The 16951-nt window shown below is 41.2% G+C and overlaps 1 protein-coding gene and 3 non-coding genes across 4 annotated transcripts; all 4 read right to left on the minus strand.

The window, feature by feature from the left end:
* Window positions 1-3686: 3686 nt before the first annotated feature.
* On the minus strand, window positions 3687-6333 carry LOC125508923 (large ribosomal subunit protein uL22z). Its single transcript, XM_048673731.2, has 7 exons — window positions 6223-6333; window positions 6086-6122; window positions 5935-5975; window positions 4362-4592; window positions 4175-4277; window positions 4017-4084; window positions 3687-3905 (listed from the first exon to the last, which is right to left on the minus strand). The coding sequence occupies exons 1-7, from the start codon at window positions 6223-6225 to the stop codon at window positions 3876-3878; spliced, it is 513 nt and encodes a 170-aa protein (XP_048529688.1). The 5' UTR covers window positions 6226-6333; the 3' UTR covers window positions 3687-3875.
* Window positions 4842-4980, minus strand: LOC125511879 (small nucleolar RNA snoR74). Its single transcript, XR_007285150.1, has one exon. It is a non-coding gene; the product is annotated as a small nucleolar RNA snoR74 (small nucleolar RNA).
* On the minus strand, window positions 5086-5226 carry LOC125511878 (small nucleolar RNA snoR74). Its single transcript, XR_007285149.1, has one exon. It is a non-coding gene; the product is annotated as a small nucleolar RNA snoR74 (small nucleolar RNA).
* Window positions 5379-5517, minus strand: LOC125511880 (small nucleolar RNA snoR74). The gene has a single exon (XR_007285151.1). It is a non-coding gene; the product is annotated as a small nucleolar RNA snoR74 (small nucleolar RNA).
* Window positions 6334-16951: the final 10618 nt, after the last annotated feature.

Consider the following 16951-nt stretch of genomic DNA (forward strand, 5'->3'; position numbering starts at 1 on the left):
CTCTAAACCCTAGTTGATCTCTTGTGTTCAATCTTTGTATCAAAACCTAATATTGGTACCTCTGGGTGACAAATAGTGTTGATTACATATTGTAGTTGATGCTAGCCGGTTTATTTGGTGGAAGATATATGTTCAGATCCATTATGATATTTATTACTCCTCTGATCTTGAGCATGAATATGTTGTGTGAGCAGTTACTTTTGTTCTTGAGGACACATGAGAAGTCATGTTGCAAGTAATCATGTGAATTTGATATTTGTTCGATATTTTGATGATGTGTATGTTGTGATTCCCTTAGTGGTGTTATGTCAACGTCGACTATATGACACTTCACCATATTTGGCCTAAGGGAATGCATTGTGAAGTAGTTATTAGATGATGGGTTGCTAGAGTGACAGAAACTTAAACCCTAGTTTATGCGCTATTTTGTAAGGGGCCGATTTGGATTCATATGTTTAATGCTATGGCTAGATTCTATCTTAATTCTTCTTTCATAGTTGCGGATGCTTGCGAGAGGGGTTAATCATAAGTGGGAGGCTTGTTCAAGTAAGAACAGCACCCAAGCACCGGTCCACCCACATATCAAATTATCAAAGTAGCGAACGTGAATCAAACCAACATGATGAAAGTGACTAGATGAAATTTCCGTGTGTCCTCAAGAACGCTTTGCTTACTATAAGAGATTGTTTTGGCCTATCCTTTGCTACAAAAAGGATTGAGCTACCTTGCCACACCTATTGTTACTATTGCTACTTGTCAGTTGTTACAAATTATCTTGCTATCAAATTACTTGTTATGATAATTTCAGTGCTTGCATAAATTACCTTACTGAAAACCGCTTGTCATTCCTTCTGCTCCTTTTTGGGTTCGGCACTCTTACTTATCGAAAGGACTATGATTGATCCCCTATACTTGTGGGTCATCAGTGAACCCTGGTCCTTGGCGACATGAGGGATCTTGCTCTGTTCGTTTAGAGCATCTATAGCCGGACTCTGCAAATTCGGCCCCTCAAACGCCCGCGGACGCGTCCGCGAGCACTAACTGGTCACGCCTCAAATAATAAAATCCACATCCGGACACCTCAATTATCATATCTCAAATCCATACAAACTCATGCTACTACATCGATGCACACATTGTCCGACTAGTCCACCACACTACACTAAACATCCATCGGACCACCAAAATTTGCCATGTTTGGCTATGGTGGAGATCATCCACGGCTGCACTTGCCCTTCCCGGTGCCCTTGCCGTCCTTCTTGCGGAAGTATCGGTCGAAGACGCGGTAAGGATCGAGCCGGATCTACTCGTCGTCGGAGCTGTCCTCATCGTCGTTATCCTCCTTATCCTCCTTCGATGGCAGTCCGACCATGGCACGGACCGCCCGATTCTGCTCTCGGGGCGAGGGCGCGTGTGTTCCTCCGCTGTCGTTTCTTCATAATACGGGCGCGGATGGCTCCCTCCTCTGCGACAGCCCGCGCCGCCGCATCAGCTGTCTCCGCCATTTTCGCCGCGATATGGTCCTCGACGTCCCTTATCCTCTCCTTCCCATGGAGGGCTTCCCATTCTAGGTGGGACTCATAGTCTGCCCAACCGGTGATGGGGAAGGAGAGATTTTCCGGCTATCGGGACCGCGATGATCCAGCCCCAGAGGACCAGAGCGCCCGTTGATCCTACTCAATGGAGTCATGCCAGACAAATCCGTCCGTCGGCCGGGCGCTGTCCTCCCTGGAGCAACGGAGTGCAATGCGGACCGCCATTGCCTCCTCCAACCCACACGAGATGACACCCCAGTTCACGGATTCGGACAGGTCGGAGTCAGACCCGCTGCCCGCCATGTCGAAGGGAGCGGAGGGAGAGAAGTGTGAAGTGGCTAGGGTTTGATCCGGCGAGCGGATGGGGACGAATATATGTGGGGTTGGGTGGGCCTGCGTGGGCCGGGTCCGACGTGGCAGACGCGCCCGGGGCCCCCATATTCGCCCCATTTTTGGGTTGAATATGAGGTGTGTCAGTCAGCCCGGGCGTTTAAGGTGTCCGTCTGGGTGGAAAAATCATGACCGGTCAGTGACCGGGCGGGCCGCCCTGGCATTTGAGGAGGGTTTGGAGCGCTCGGTTCTAGATGCTCTTAGAATCTATGCCCTGCTCATGAAGACGAGGCAGGGGGCAGCTTCCTGAAAATGGAATAAGGTTCACCCTGCCTAGCCTCCGTTCTGATGATGCGTCTAGAGTCATCCAAGAGCGTGTGGAGGTGTGTCTCCGGCGGATCTCACAGGATTTGCTCAGTGTTGGTCTTCAGTGGAGTGTTGGTCTTTAGTGGATCTGTTTGGATCCACTCTTTCCTCGCCTTCGTTTATGTGTTTGCATGTTGAATCCTTCCGATCTATTATTCTCTCCATCGACGACGGTTGCTATTTCTCGTGCAATGGTCCTCTAGGGCTTTAACACGACGTTTTTTTTTATTTTCTACAGCAACAAGTTTGGCCTCGCTCCGGTTAGGGGCGGGCGATGAAGGTGGCATGCCTTCGGCTCACTCCAGTATTTGTAGTCATCGCTAGGTGATCTATAGACATAAATGTAATTTTAGCTCACATGTTTTCATTGCAATCTCTCTTTATTATAAGACTGACTCCTCACATGTTTTCATTGCAATCTCTCTTTATTCTAAGACTGGCTCCTACTGGAGCATCTATGTTAAGCATGGCAAAGTCATCCACTCAATGACATCTCAAGTTAGCTTAGACGGTAGATGCCTATTATGGGTTTATCATCACGCGCAAGGGGGCGTCAGATACATTTGGCCATGGCCGCAATGTAGTAATTTCATCGACAATGTAGTTGCCAAGGATGCATGTTGTAAGTTTCATAACAGAAAAAAAAAGGAAGGCGGATGATAGCTCGCCGTCATCCGTCTCAAACTGTCAAATGCACATCATCACAGCCGTTGCTCGTCCCGATCCACATCCTTCCCGTAACACCCGCAGTTCCATCCGCAAACACCCGTTCGCAGCATGATGGTGCCTGCGCGACTCACAGCACCATGTCGGGATGTCGCCTACGTACATCCTATTACCCGCCCTCGCAACATGTCGGTGAGCAGTTTCATAGCAGGTCGAGGAAGTGGCTGGACTTCCAAGATCTGTCTCACAGCACCGCCGAGGAAGTGGCCGGCCTTTCAAGATCAGATTGCAATAATGGCTGTTGTTTATGACCACGCCGTGCAGCACCGTAGCTTGGGCGCCATCGAGGTCCTGCATAGACAAACAGATCTTCTGGTCCATATGAAGCCCTCGTTGTTGGCTTGCAGCAGCCTGGCTGTTGGAACGAGGGAGTCACTCGACTAAGACATCTATGGAGACGACTTGAACAGCGGACAAGAACTACAAAGGTTTAGGTCTTCTTTGATTTAGGATAGAAATTTTATAGGAACAAAAAAATCATAGAAAGTGAGACGACATAGAAATTCCTACAAAAATTCCTACAAAAATCCTACAAACAAAGAGGCCTTAAATACACAGCACGGTTCGTAAGAATCTGTTTTGTTCGTCGAGGACACCGCAAAGGTCATTTAAAATCATGGTTTGGGCGATTTTTTATAAGCAATTTACGCGTTCCCTCAACTAAGTTATACAATGATGCAGGATAGCATAACGTAGGGATCATTTGAGGGATCAAACAGGAAAAACTCATACGATGAAAAATATTCCAAAACACAACCAGATTGAATCCAGTACATGAGACGATCATGGGTTTCACAAAGTATGAGCTAGCAGTATTTAGACGACACAGATAACAGGCCAAAAATTTCCACTCAGCCAAACCAGATGCTACAAACTGCTCTAACGAATAGGCGGATAGGTTATGTAGAGCTTCCTTCTCTAGGCCTTCCTGGCGATCTGGGACTCAGCCTGCGCGAATAAAGATCAAAACACCTATTAGGAGAGCTCAAAACAGCATATACAACAAGAGCAACGCATAGCATGAGCAGCTGAGCAAGGATAAATGGAAAGAATACGCACCTCCTTCTTCACCGGCTCTTCCTTCTCCGACAAGATCAGCTCAATGTGGCATGGGTTGGACATGTAGGCTGCAACAAGGTAGAGGGAGCCATGAGCAATTTTCAAAGATTGCCTGAAACATTACTACTAAGATGAAGCAGGTGTTTCAACAAACTTACGGTTGATGCGTCCATGGGCACGGTAGGTCCGGCGCCGCTGCTTCTGGGCCTGGTTCACTTGGATGTGTGAAATGTAGAGAGCATCAACATCAAGACCTTTCACCTGTAGAGCAGATACTGGAGTTATAAAAAGCTGACAAGTTATCATGGACACATAAACTAAGGCAGTCATGGTAAGATAACGGACCTCAGCATTGCTCTCAGCGTTCTTTAGAAGATCCAGAACGAACTTAGCAGACTTGGCAGGCCAGCGTCCCTGACCATTGGGCTGACGGTTCTTCACCTGGGCTGTGCGTCCAACACCACGGCAGTACCTCCGGAAGGGGATGGCTTGCTTGTGTGCCAACACATCCTCAAGGTACCTCTTGGCCTTGTTGAGCGACATCTTCCTCAGGGCAAACGCTGTTTCCCTAGTGTTCTGCAATTTCAAACATCCAGGTCAGGAAATCAACACTGGTAGCTTTACAACAACAGTTAGGCAGATCAGATAATACACCAAACATCAATATGAACAGACAGATTTCTATCATTTAAGGTTCAAAAAAAAGAGCTAAGTATAACTGCAAGCTCAACTTAACTAACAAGGACACCATGCATTGTATGGGCAAGAACACAAAAAATCAGCAATCAGACATTGGAACACAGATCAATAAAAGTCTGAATAACAAAATGTGTCATCGTTTATTGAACCAAAAGACATAAAACACATAGTACTGTGTCCAATGGTTCACCCAAGAACAATGATCATAATGTTCCTAAAGCTTATGGGGACACTGCTTATAAAGAGCAAAGCATCCTGCTTTTTTTTCTTTAGGGTCACAACAAAAGAAGCAGCTCCAGACATAGCAGGTAACTCATTACCTCAAAATAGTGAGGTTACCAGTCAACCACAAAAAATTGCCATTACCAAGGAATGTGTCTTCATTTACTGAACCAATAGACATAAAACACAAAGTACTGTGTCCATCGGTTCACCCAATAACAATGACAATGTGATCTTCCTAAAGTTTACGGGGACACTGCTTATAGAGAGCAAAGCATCCTGCTTTTTTACTTTAGGGTGATAGCAAAAGAAGATCAAGAACAATAGCTAACTAACAACCAGGAGTGAACTGTATCCATAGCTTGGTGAAAGTAGGCATTTGTTGTGGCATATTGAACAACAAACCCAACATTTAACGGTGAAGTGCATATAATTGACATAAAATGTGCCATCATTTACTGAACCAATAGACATAAAACACAAAGTACTGTGTCCACTGGTTCACCCAAAAACAATGAAAATAATATTCCTAGAGATTACGGGGACACTGCTTATAGAAAGCAAAGCATCCTGCTTTTTTTCTTTAGGATGCAAATGAAAATGCGAACTGCCACAGAAGCTGCACTTGTTTTCAAGTTTCAGAGGATTGCATTTTCCTGAGTCTAGAGGATACTGTATAACTTATAAACCACACCCTGCTTACGAGACTTGTCACTTAAAACTGTCTCAGGTGGTACATAGAGGAACTAATGCACTAAATCACTAGCTGGTTCATCACATGCCACACAATGGGATTATGGGAATTTGTGGCTGCAGCCAAATCGGTTAGTATACTATTCGAACTAAACTATAACTACCAGCCTTATCAAAGATAAATGCACACCACACATCGAGACCAGCTAATCCTTCTAACGATAGGCTTCCATACTTAAGTTGACAAGCCATTCAGTGAAAGATCCGTTGAAAAGCGTTATCGGGATTAGACTCGGGAGCTCACCTTGAAATGAACACGCAGGTCCCGGCCCATGGCCTTGGCGGCTGCAAGAATCAAGGGAAAATGCACACATGAGTAATCAGCAGATCTGCGGAAATCATCATACGACACGGCGAAAACAAATCCATCCGTCTCCTCGAGCAGGGGAACTTACACTTGGTGGGATTGGCGGGATCCGTCGAGTACTTCACCTGGAAACCAAGAACGAGAAACGAAACACACGGAGTCAGAGCAAAACAAAGGAGCATAGACGCTGGGCAAACGGGCGTGAGAGGGGGAGAGAGAACGAACCATGGCTGCGGCGGCGCGGGAGAGAAGGCAGCGGCGGCGGCGAGAGCGAGGGGATGGGAAGGTTGGGAGAAGCGGTCATTTATATAGGAGCATCGAGACCTAGAAGCAAAACCCTATCGGGCTTCGAATGGGCCAACCTGTGGTCGCGGGGTCGAGTATGAAGCCCAGTTACAAACAGTAGGCTGAAGCCCAGCCCAGTGACCAGACCAGCAGACCCGATATCGGTTGTCCTCTTCTTCTTCTGTTTTACCTTTTTTCGTGTGCAATTCAGAGGGCTTTATTCAGAAAATGCATCTATATCTGTACTAATATAAAAATACCTTAAGAGGCAGATCCTACTAATCTCGTCCATTAAATCAGGTCAATCCACCGACTAAACTGCTCCAACGACGAGCGCACAACATGTTTAGCGTGTAATTAATATCATACCAAATATAACACGAATCACGTTGATAGGTTTTGACGAACTTTGTTTTTCATAAAATAACAAAGGAAAAAACCCAAATAGGGAACACCTTTTTCTCTTTCCGAGAGACATGACCGTGCCACTCACGAAAGCAGATCCACGTCTCCACGAGAAGTAAATCCATGTCTATTGCGAAAGGAAAAAAATACGATTTTTTTTCTTTTCCAAGAGGCATGGTCATGCCTCGCAGAAGCAAATTTGTGTCTCTCATGGCAGGAAAAAACGCCTTTTTTTACCTTTCTACGAGAGGCACGACTATGCCTACGCGTAAGCAAATTCGTGCATCTCATGGTAGGAAAAAACATGTTTTTTTTTCTTTTGTGAGAGGAAGGGTTGTGCCTCTTGTGTAAGAAAATCTGTGCCATAAGTAAATTTATGTCTCTCGTGGAAGAAGAAAAAATGCATTTTTTCTTTTTCGAGAGGCAAGATCCACGGAAGCAAATCCGTGCCTCCACCAGAAGTAAATCTATGCCTTTCACTAAAGCAAATCCATGTCTCCATGAGAAGTAAATCCATGTCTATTGCGAAAGGAAAAAAATACATTTTTTTTCCAAGAGGCATGGTCATGCCTCGAGGAAGCAAATTTGTGTCTCTCATGGCAGGAAAAAACGTCTTTTTTTACATTTCTGCAAGAGGCATGACTGTGCCTACGCGTAAGCAGATTCGTGCATCTCATGGTAGGAGAAAACATGTTTTTTTGTGAGAGCAAGGGTTGTGCCTCTCGTGTAAGAAAATTTGTGCCAGAAGTAAATTTGTGTCTCTCGTGGAAGAAGAAAAAATGCATTTTTTTCTTTTTCGAGAGGCACGGTCCGCGGAAGCAATTCCGTGCCTCCACCAGAAATAAATATGTGTCTCACGTGATCATTTAGATGACTCGATGGATGTCTATCTAAGTGGGAGTTTTTAAGTATTATGATTAACTGAACTTAATTTATCATGAACTTACTCCTGATAGTATTTGCATTTTTATGTTGTAGATCAATAGCTCGCGTATAGCTCCTCTGTTTTATTTTTGATATGTTCCTAGAGAAAAACTATGTTGAAAGATGATAGTAGCAATGGTGCGGACTGGATCTGTGATCTGAGGATTATACTCATTGTTGCACAGAAGAATTATGTTCTTGATGCACCGCTAGGTGACAGACCTATCGCAGGAGCAGATGCAGACGTTATGAACGTTTGACAAGCTCGATATGATGACTACTTAATAGTTTAGTGCACCATGCTTTACGGTTTAGAACCAGGACTTCAAAAATATTTTGAACGCCATGGAGCATATGAGATGTTTCAAGAGCTGAAAATGATATTTTAAACTCATGCCCGTGTTAAGAGGTATGAGACCTCTGACAAGTACTTTGCCTACAAGATGGAGGAGAATAGCTCAGCTAGTGAGCATGTGCTCAGAATGTCTGGGTACTACAATCGCTTGAATCAAGTGGGAGTTAATCTTTCAAATAAGATAGTGATTGGCAGAGTTCTCTGATACGTCCATTTTGCACCATGCTTTTATATCGATATTTATTGCATTATGGGTTGTTATTACACATTATGTCACAATACTTACGCATATTCTATCTTATTTTACAAGGTTTGCACGAAGAGGGAGAATGCCGACAGCCGGAATTCTAGACTGGAAAAGGAGCAAATATTAGAAACCTATTCTGCACAACTCCAAAAGTCTCGAAACTCCACGAAAGTCAGTTTTGGAATATATAAAAATTATTGGACGAAGAAAGCACCGGAGGGGGGCCACCCACCATCCACGAGGGTGGGGGCGCGCCCCCTGCCTCATTGCTCCCCCTGGCAGGCCTCCGGTGCCCATCTTTGGCTATATGAAGTCTTTCGCCCTGGAAAAAATCATAAGCAAGCTTTCGGGACGAAACTCCGCCGTCACGAGGCGGAACCTTAGCGGAACCAATCTAGGGCTCCGGCGGAGCTGTTCTGCCGGGGAACATCCCTCCAGGAGGGCGAAATCATCACCATCGATCCTCTCGTCGGGAAGGGGTCAATCTCCATCAACATCTTCACCAGCACCATCTTATCTCAAACCCTAGTTCATATCTTGTATCCAATCTTTGTCTCAAAACCTCAGATTGATGCGTGTGGGTTGCTAGTAGTGTTGATTACTCCTTGTAGTTGATGCTAGTTGGTTTACTTGGTGGAAGATCATATGTTCAGATCCTTTATGCATATTAATACCCCTCTGATTATGAACATGAATATGATTTGTGAGTAGTTATGTTTGTTCATGAGGACATGGGAGAAGTCTTGCTATAAGTAGTCATGTGAATTTGGTATTCGTTCGATATTTTGATGAGATGTATTTTGTCTTTCCTCTAGTGCTGTCATGTGAACGTTGACTACATGACACTTCACCATTGTTTGGGCCTAGGGTAAGGCATTGGGAAGTAATAAGTATATGATGGGTTGCTAGAGTGACAGAAGCTTAAACCCTAGTTTGTGCGTTGCTTCGTAAAGGGCTGATTTGGATCCATATGTTTCATGTTATGGTTAGGTTTACCTTAATACTTCTTTTGTAGTTGTGGATGCTTGTAAGAGGGGTTAATCATAAGTGGGATGCTTGTCCAAGGAAGGGCAGTACCCAAGCACCGGTCCACCCACATATCAAATTATCAAAGTACCGAACTCGAATCATATGAACGTGATGAAAACTAGCTTGGCGATAATTCCCATGTGTCCTCGGGAGCGCTTTCCTTTACATAAGAGTTTTTCCAGGCTTGTCCTTTGCTACAAAAAGGATTGGGCCATCTTGTTGCACATTATTTACTTTTATTACTTGTTACCCGTTACAAATAACCTTATCACAAAACTATCTGTTACCGATAATTTCAGTGCTTGCAGAGAATACCTTACTGAAAACTGCTTATCATTTCCTTCTGCTCCTCGTTGGGTTCGACACTCTTACTTATCGAAAGGACTACGATAGACCCCCTATACTTGCAGGTCATCAAGACTCTTTTCTGGCGCCGTTGCCGGGGAGTGAAGCGCCTTTGGTAGGTGGAATTTGGTAAGGAAAAATGTATATAGTGTGCTGAAATTTACTGTCACTTGTTACTATGGAAAGTAATCCTTTGAGAGGCTTGTTCGGGGTATCTTCACCCCGACCAGTAGAGCAAAGAGTTGCTCCTCAACCTACTGAACCTACTGAAAATGTTACTTTGAAATTCCTTGGGGTATGATAGAGAAACTGCTAACTAATCCTTTTACAGGAGATGAAACATTGCATCCCGATTTGCACCTAATCTATGTGGATAAAGTTTATGGACTATTTAAGCTTGCAGGTATGCCCGAGGATGTTATCAAGAAGAAGGTCTTCCCTTTATCTTTGAAGAGAAAGGCATTGACATGGTTTAGGCTATGTGATGATATGGGATCGTGGAACTACAAACGATTGAAATTGAAATGTCATCAAAAGTTTTATCCTATACATCTGGTTCATCGTGATCGTAATTATATATATAATTTTTGGCCTCGTGAAGGAGAAAGCATCGCTCAAGCTTGGGGAAGGCTTAAGTCAATGTTACATTCATGCCCCAATCATGAGCTCTCAAGAGAAATTATTATTCAAAAAATTTATGCTCGGCTTTCTCTCAATAATCGCTCCATGCTCGACACTTCTTGTAATGGTTCTTTTACGATGAAGACTATTGAATTCACATGGGATTTATTGGAAAGAATTAAATGCAGCTCTGAAGATTGGGAACTCGACGAAGGTAAGGAGTCGGGTAGAACACCTAAGTTTGATTGTGTTAAATCTTTTATGGATACCGATGCTTTTCGTGAGTTTAGCACTAAATATGGACTTGACTATGAGATAGTAGCTTCTTTTTCTGAATCCTTTGCTACTCGTGTTGATCTCCCTAAGGAGAAGTGGCTTAAATATCATCCTCCCATTGAAGTAAAAATAGTTGAACCTATTAAAGTTGAAGAAAATACTATCACTTATAATGTTGATCATATTGTTCCTACCGCTTATATTGAGAAACCACCTTTCCCTGATAGAATGAAGGATCATGCTAAAGCTTCAACTGTGGTTCGTAAGAGTAATACTAGAACACCTACACCCTCTGAGCAAATTAAAGATGAACCTAGTATTGCTATGGTTAAAGATCTCTTGTCTGATAATATTGATGGGCGTGTTATTTACTTTTGTGATGAAGCTGCTAGAATTGCTAGACCTGATACTAAAAATAAATATAGACCTGCTGTAGGCATGCCTGTTATTTCTGTTAAAATAGGAGATCATTGCTATCATGGCTTATGTGATATGGGTGCTAGCGCGAGTGCAATACCTCATTCTTTATATGAAGAAATTATGCATGATATTGCACCTGCTGAGATAGAATGTATTGATGTTACAATTAAGCTTGCCGATAGAGATACTATTTCACCGATTGGGATTGTTAGAGATGTTGAAGTCTTGTGTGGGAAAGTTAAATATCCTGCTGATTTTCTTGTTCTTGGTTCCCCACAAGATGACTTTTATCCCATTATATTTGGTAGACCCTTCTTGAATACTGTTAATGCTAAGATATATTGCAAAAAGTATATTGTTTCTGTTGGTTTAGGGGATATGTCTCATGATTTTAATTTTCTAAATTTCGTAGACAACCCCATGATAAAGAATTTCCTAGTAAAGATGAAATTATTGGCCTTGCTTCCATTGTCGTGCCTCCTAATGATCCTTTAGGACAATATTTGCTAGACCATGAAAATGATATGCTTATGAATGAAAGAAGGGAAATAGATGAAGTATTCTTTAAACATGGACCTATTTTGAAACACAACTTGCCTGTCAAAATTCTAGGGGATCCTCCTCCACCCGAAGGTGATCCCGTGTTTAAGCTTAGACCATTGCCTGGTACTCTTAAATATGCTTATCTTGATAAAAAGAAGACATATCCTGTTATTATTAGTGCTAACCTTTCAGAATAGGAAGAAGAGAAATTATTGAAAACTCTGAAGAAGCACCGTGCTGCTTGATACGTCTCCAACGTATCTATAAGTTTTGATTGTTCCATGCTATTATATTATCTGTTTTGGATGTTAATGGGTTTTATTTTACACTTTTATATTATTTTTGGGACTAACCTATTAACCCAAGGCCCAACGCAAATTGCTGTTTTTTTCCTATTTCAGTGTTTCGCAGAAAAGGAATATCAAACGGAGTCCAAACAGAATGAAACCTTCGGGAGCGTGATTTTGGAACAAACGTGATCCAGAGGACTTGGAGTGGACGTCAAGCAACCAACGAGGAGTCCACGAGGCAGGGGGCGCACCCTCCCTCTCGTGGGCCCCTCGTGGCTCAACCGACCTACTTCTTCCTCCTATATATGTTCACACACCCCGAAAACATCCATAAGCACCACGAAACCCTATTTCCACCGCCGCAACCTTCTGTACCCAAGAGATCCCATCTTGGGGCCTTTTTCGGAGCTTCACCGAAGGGGTCATTGAACATGGAGGGCCTCTACATCAACTCCATGGCCCCTCCGATGATGTGTGAGTAGTTTACTTCAGACCTTCGGGTCCATAGCTAGTAGCTAGATGGCTTCTTCTCTCTCTTTGGATCTCAATACAAAGTTCTCCTCGATCTTCTTGGAGATCTATTCGATGTAACTCTTTTTGCGGTGTGTTTGTCGAGATCCGATGAATTGTGGGTTTATGATCAAGTCTATCTATGAACAATATTTGATTCTTCTCTGAAATCTTTTATATGATTGGCTATCTTTGCAAGTCTCTTCGAATTATCAGTTTGGTTTGGCCTACTAGATTGATCTTTCTTGCAACGGGAGAAGTGCTTAGCTTTGGGTTCAATCTTGCGGTGCTCGATCCCAATGACAGAAAGGGAAACGACACGTATTGTATTGTTGCCATCGAGGATAAAAAGATGGGGCTTATATCATATTGCTTGAGTTTACCCCTCTACATCATGTCATCTTACCTAAGGCATTGCTCTGTTCTTATGAACTTAATACTCTAGATGCATGCTGGATAGCGGTCGATGTGTGGAGTAATAGTAGTAGATGCAGGCAGGAGTCGGTCTACTTGTCACGGACGTGATGCCTATATACATGATCATGCCTAGTTATTCTCATATTTTCTCGCTTTTCTATCAATTGCTCGATAGTAATTTGTTCACCCACCATAATACTTATGCTATCTTGAGAGAAGCCACTAGTGAAACCTATGGCCCCCGGATCTATTCTCCATCATATAAGTTTCCTATCTATTTTATTTTGCAATCTTTACTTTCAATCTATATCATAAAAATACCAAAAATATTTATCTTATCATATTGTCTCTATCAGATCTCACTCTCGTAAGTGACCGTGAAGGGATTGACAACCCATTTATCGCGTTGGTTGCGAGGTTCTTATTTGTTTGTTTAGGTACGAGGGACTTGCGTGTGACCTCCTACTAGATTGATACCTTGATTCTCAAAAACTGAGGGAAATACTTACGCTACTTTGCTGCATCAGCCTTTCCTCTTCAAGGGAAAACCAACGCAGTGCTCAAGAGGTACCAAGAAGGATTTCTGGCGCCGTTGCTGGGGAGTCTATGCACAAGTCAAGACATACCAAGTACCCATCTAAAACTCTTATCCCTCGCATTACATTATTTGCCATTTGCCTTTCATTTTCCTCTCCCACTTCACCCTTGCCGTTTTATTCGCCCTATTTTTCCGTTCCCCTTCTCTTTTCTAGTTTGCCTCTTTTGCTTGTTTCTTGTTTGCTTGTGTGTTGGATTGCTTGCTCGTCATGATGGCTCAAGATAATACTAAATTATGTGACTTTTCCAATACCAATAATAATGATTTTATTAGCACTCCGATTGCTCCTCTTACCGATGCTGAATCTTGTGAAATTAATGCTGCTTTGCTGAATCTTGTCATGAAAGATCCGTTTTCCGGCCTTCCTAGTGAAGATGTTGCTACCCATCTAAACAACTTTGTTGATTTGTGTGATATGCAAAAGAAGAAAGATGTGGATAATGATATTGTTAAACTGAAGCTATTCTCGTTTTCTCTTAGAGATCGTGCTAAAACTTTGTTTTCGTCTTTGCCTAAAAATAGTATTGATTCATGGAATAAGTGCAAAGATCCTTTTATCTCTAAGTATTTTCCTCCCGCTAAGAACATCACTCTTAGAAACGATATTATGAATTTTAAGCAACTTGATCATGAACATGTTGCACAAGCTTGGGAGAGGATGAAATTAATGATACGTAATTGCCCTACACATCGTTTAAATCTTTGGATGATTATACAAAAAATTTATGCCGGATTGAATTTTGCTTCTAGAAATCTTTTAGATTCGGCCACGGGAGGCACTTTTATGGAAATCACTTTAGGAGAAGCTACTAAACTCCTAGATAATATTATGGTCAATTATTTTCATTGGCATACTGAAAGATCTACTAATAAAAAGGTGCATGCTATAGAAGAAATCAATGTTTTGAGTGGAAAGATGGATGAACTTATGAAATTGGTTGCTAATAAAAGTGTTTCTTCTGATCCTAATGATATGCCTTTGTCTACTTTGATTGAGAATAATAATGAATCTATGGATGTGAATTTTGTTGGTAGGAACAATTTTGGTAATAACGCGTATAGAGGTAATTTTAATCCTAGGTCGTTTCCTAGTAATTCCTCTAATAATTATGGTAATTCCTACAACAATTATTATGGAAATTATAATAATATGCCCTCTGATTTTGAATCTAATATTAAATAATTTATTAGTTCGCAAAAAAGTTTCAATGCTTTGATTGAAGAAAAATTGTCTAAGATTGATGAGTTGGCTCGGAACGTGGATAGAATTTCTCTTGATGTTGATTCTTTGAAACTTAGATCTATTCCACCTAAGCATGATATCAATGAGTCTCTTAAAGCTATGAGAATTTCCATTGATGAGTGCAAATAAAGAACTGCTAGGATGCGTGCTAAAAAGGATTGCTTTGTGAAAGCATGTTCTTCTAGTTCCCATGATAATAAAGATGAAGATCTAAAAATGATTAATGTGTCCCCTATTAAATATTTGTTTTGCAATATGAATCTTGATAATGATGGGACTGGAGATGAATCAACTTTAGTTAGAAGGCGGCCCAATGATTCAGAGTTTTTAGATCTTGATGTAAAAAATTGATAAAAGTGGGATTGGAGAGGTCAAAATTTTAAATAGCAATGAACCCACTCTCTTGGATTTCAAGGAATTTAATTATGATAATTGTTCTTTAATAGATTGTATTTCCTTGTTGTAATCCGTGCTAAATTTTCCGCATGCTTATTGTCAAAATAAAACTTTCACTAAACATATCGTTGATGCTTTAATGCAATCTTATGAAGAAAAGCTTGAATTGGAAGTTTCTATCCCTAGGAAACTTCATGATGAGTGGGAACCTACTATTAAAATTAAGATTAAAGATCATGAATGCTTTGCTTTATGTGATTTGGGTGCTAGTGTTTCCACGATTCCTAAAAGTTTATGTGATTTGCTAGGTTTCCGTGAATTTGATGATTGTTCTTTAAACTTGCATCTTGCGGATTCCACCATTAAGGAACCTATGGGAAGAATTAATGATGTTCTTATTGTTGCAGATAGGAATTATGTGCCCGTAGATTTCATTGTTCTTGATATAGATTGCAATCCTACATGTCCTATTATTTTTGGTAGACCTTTCCTTAGAACGATTGGTGCAATTATTGATATGAAGGAAGGGAATATTAGATTCCAATTTCCGTTAAGGAAGGGCATGGAACACTTTCCTAAAAAAATTACCTTATGAATCTATTATGAGAGCCACTTATGGATTGCATAACAAAGATGATAATACTTAGATCTATCCTTGCTTTTATGCCTAGTTAGGGGCGTTAAACGATAGCGCTTGTTGGGAGGCAACCCAATTTTATTTTTGTTTATTGCTTTTTGATTCTGTTTAGTAATAAATAATTTATCTATCCTTTGTTTAGATGTGGTTTTATGCTTTAAATTAGTGTTTGTGCCAAATAGAACCTTTGGGAAGACTTGGGGAAAGTCTTTGCGATCTTGCTGTAAAAAATAGAAACTTTAGCGCTCACGAGATTTTCTGTCATTTTTTATTGGAGAGTGCTATTTAGTTAATTCTTTTTTCAGATGATTAATAGATAAATTACTCACGTCCAGCAATTTATTTTAGAATTTTTGGGGTTCCAGAATTATTCGAAACCTACAGATTACTACGGATTGTTCTGTTTTTGACAGATTCTGTTTTTCGTATGTTGTTTGCTTATTTTGATGAATCTACAGATAGTAATAGAGTTTATAGGCCATAGAAAAGTTGGAATACAGTAGGTTTAACACCAATATAAATAAAGAATGGGTTCATTATAGTACCTTGAAGTGGTGGTTTGTTTTCTTTTACTAATGGAGCTCACGAAGATTTTCTTTTAAGTTTTGTGTTGTGAAGTTTTCAAGTTTTGGGTAAAGATTTGATGGATTATGGAACAAGGAGTGGCAAGAGCCTAAGATTGGGGATTCCCAAGGCACCCCAAGGTAAAATTCAAGGACAGCCAAAAGCCTAAGCTTGGGGATGCCCCGGAAGGCATCCCCTCTTTCGTCTTCGTCTTGGAGCTATATTTTTATTCGCCACATGATATGTGTTTTGCTTGGAGCGTCTTGTATGATTTGAGTCTTTGCTTTTTAGTGTACCGCAATCATCCTTGCTTGAATTGGAATTTATTAGAATACTCTATGTGCTTCACTTATATCTTTTAGAGCACAGCGATGGTTTTATTTTATAGAAATAATTGATCTCTCATGCCTCACTTACATCATTTTGAGAGTCCTTTAGAACAACATGGTAATTCACTTTGATTATAAATTTTAAATGCTAAGAGAAGTTGGATGCTTGATAGATTGTTTTGAGATATAAAGGTGGTAGTATTAGAGGCATGCTAGTTGAGTAATTGTGAAATTAATGAATACTTGTGTTGAAGTTGGCAAGTCCCGTAGCATGCACGTATGGTGTAACATCCCAAAATTTTCAATTTGGAATGTTATACATAGGTCATTCATGCATATCATATTTTATGGCATTTCGTTTCGCGATCCTCGAAATTCTAAGCAACTTAAGGACCCTCGGAGAGAGTTGGGGATTTCACCGTGTTCATATTTGAATTTTATCAAATATTGGAACGAGGATCACTTTGGTTTAATTTTATTTTCTCTCCAAAAATATTTCATATTAAAAATATATGAGAGG

The sequence above is a fragment of the Triticum urartu genome, chromosome 5A, assembly GCF_056163025.1.
Source record: "Triticum urartu cultivar PI428250 chromosome 5A, HENAU_Tu73, whole genome shotgun sequence".
Classification (NCBI taxonomy): Eukaryota; Viridiplantae; Streptophyta; class Magnoliopsida; order Poales; family Poaceae; genus Triticum; species Triticum urartu.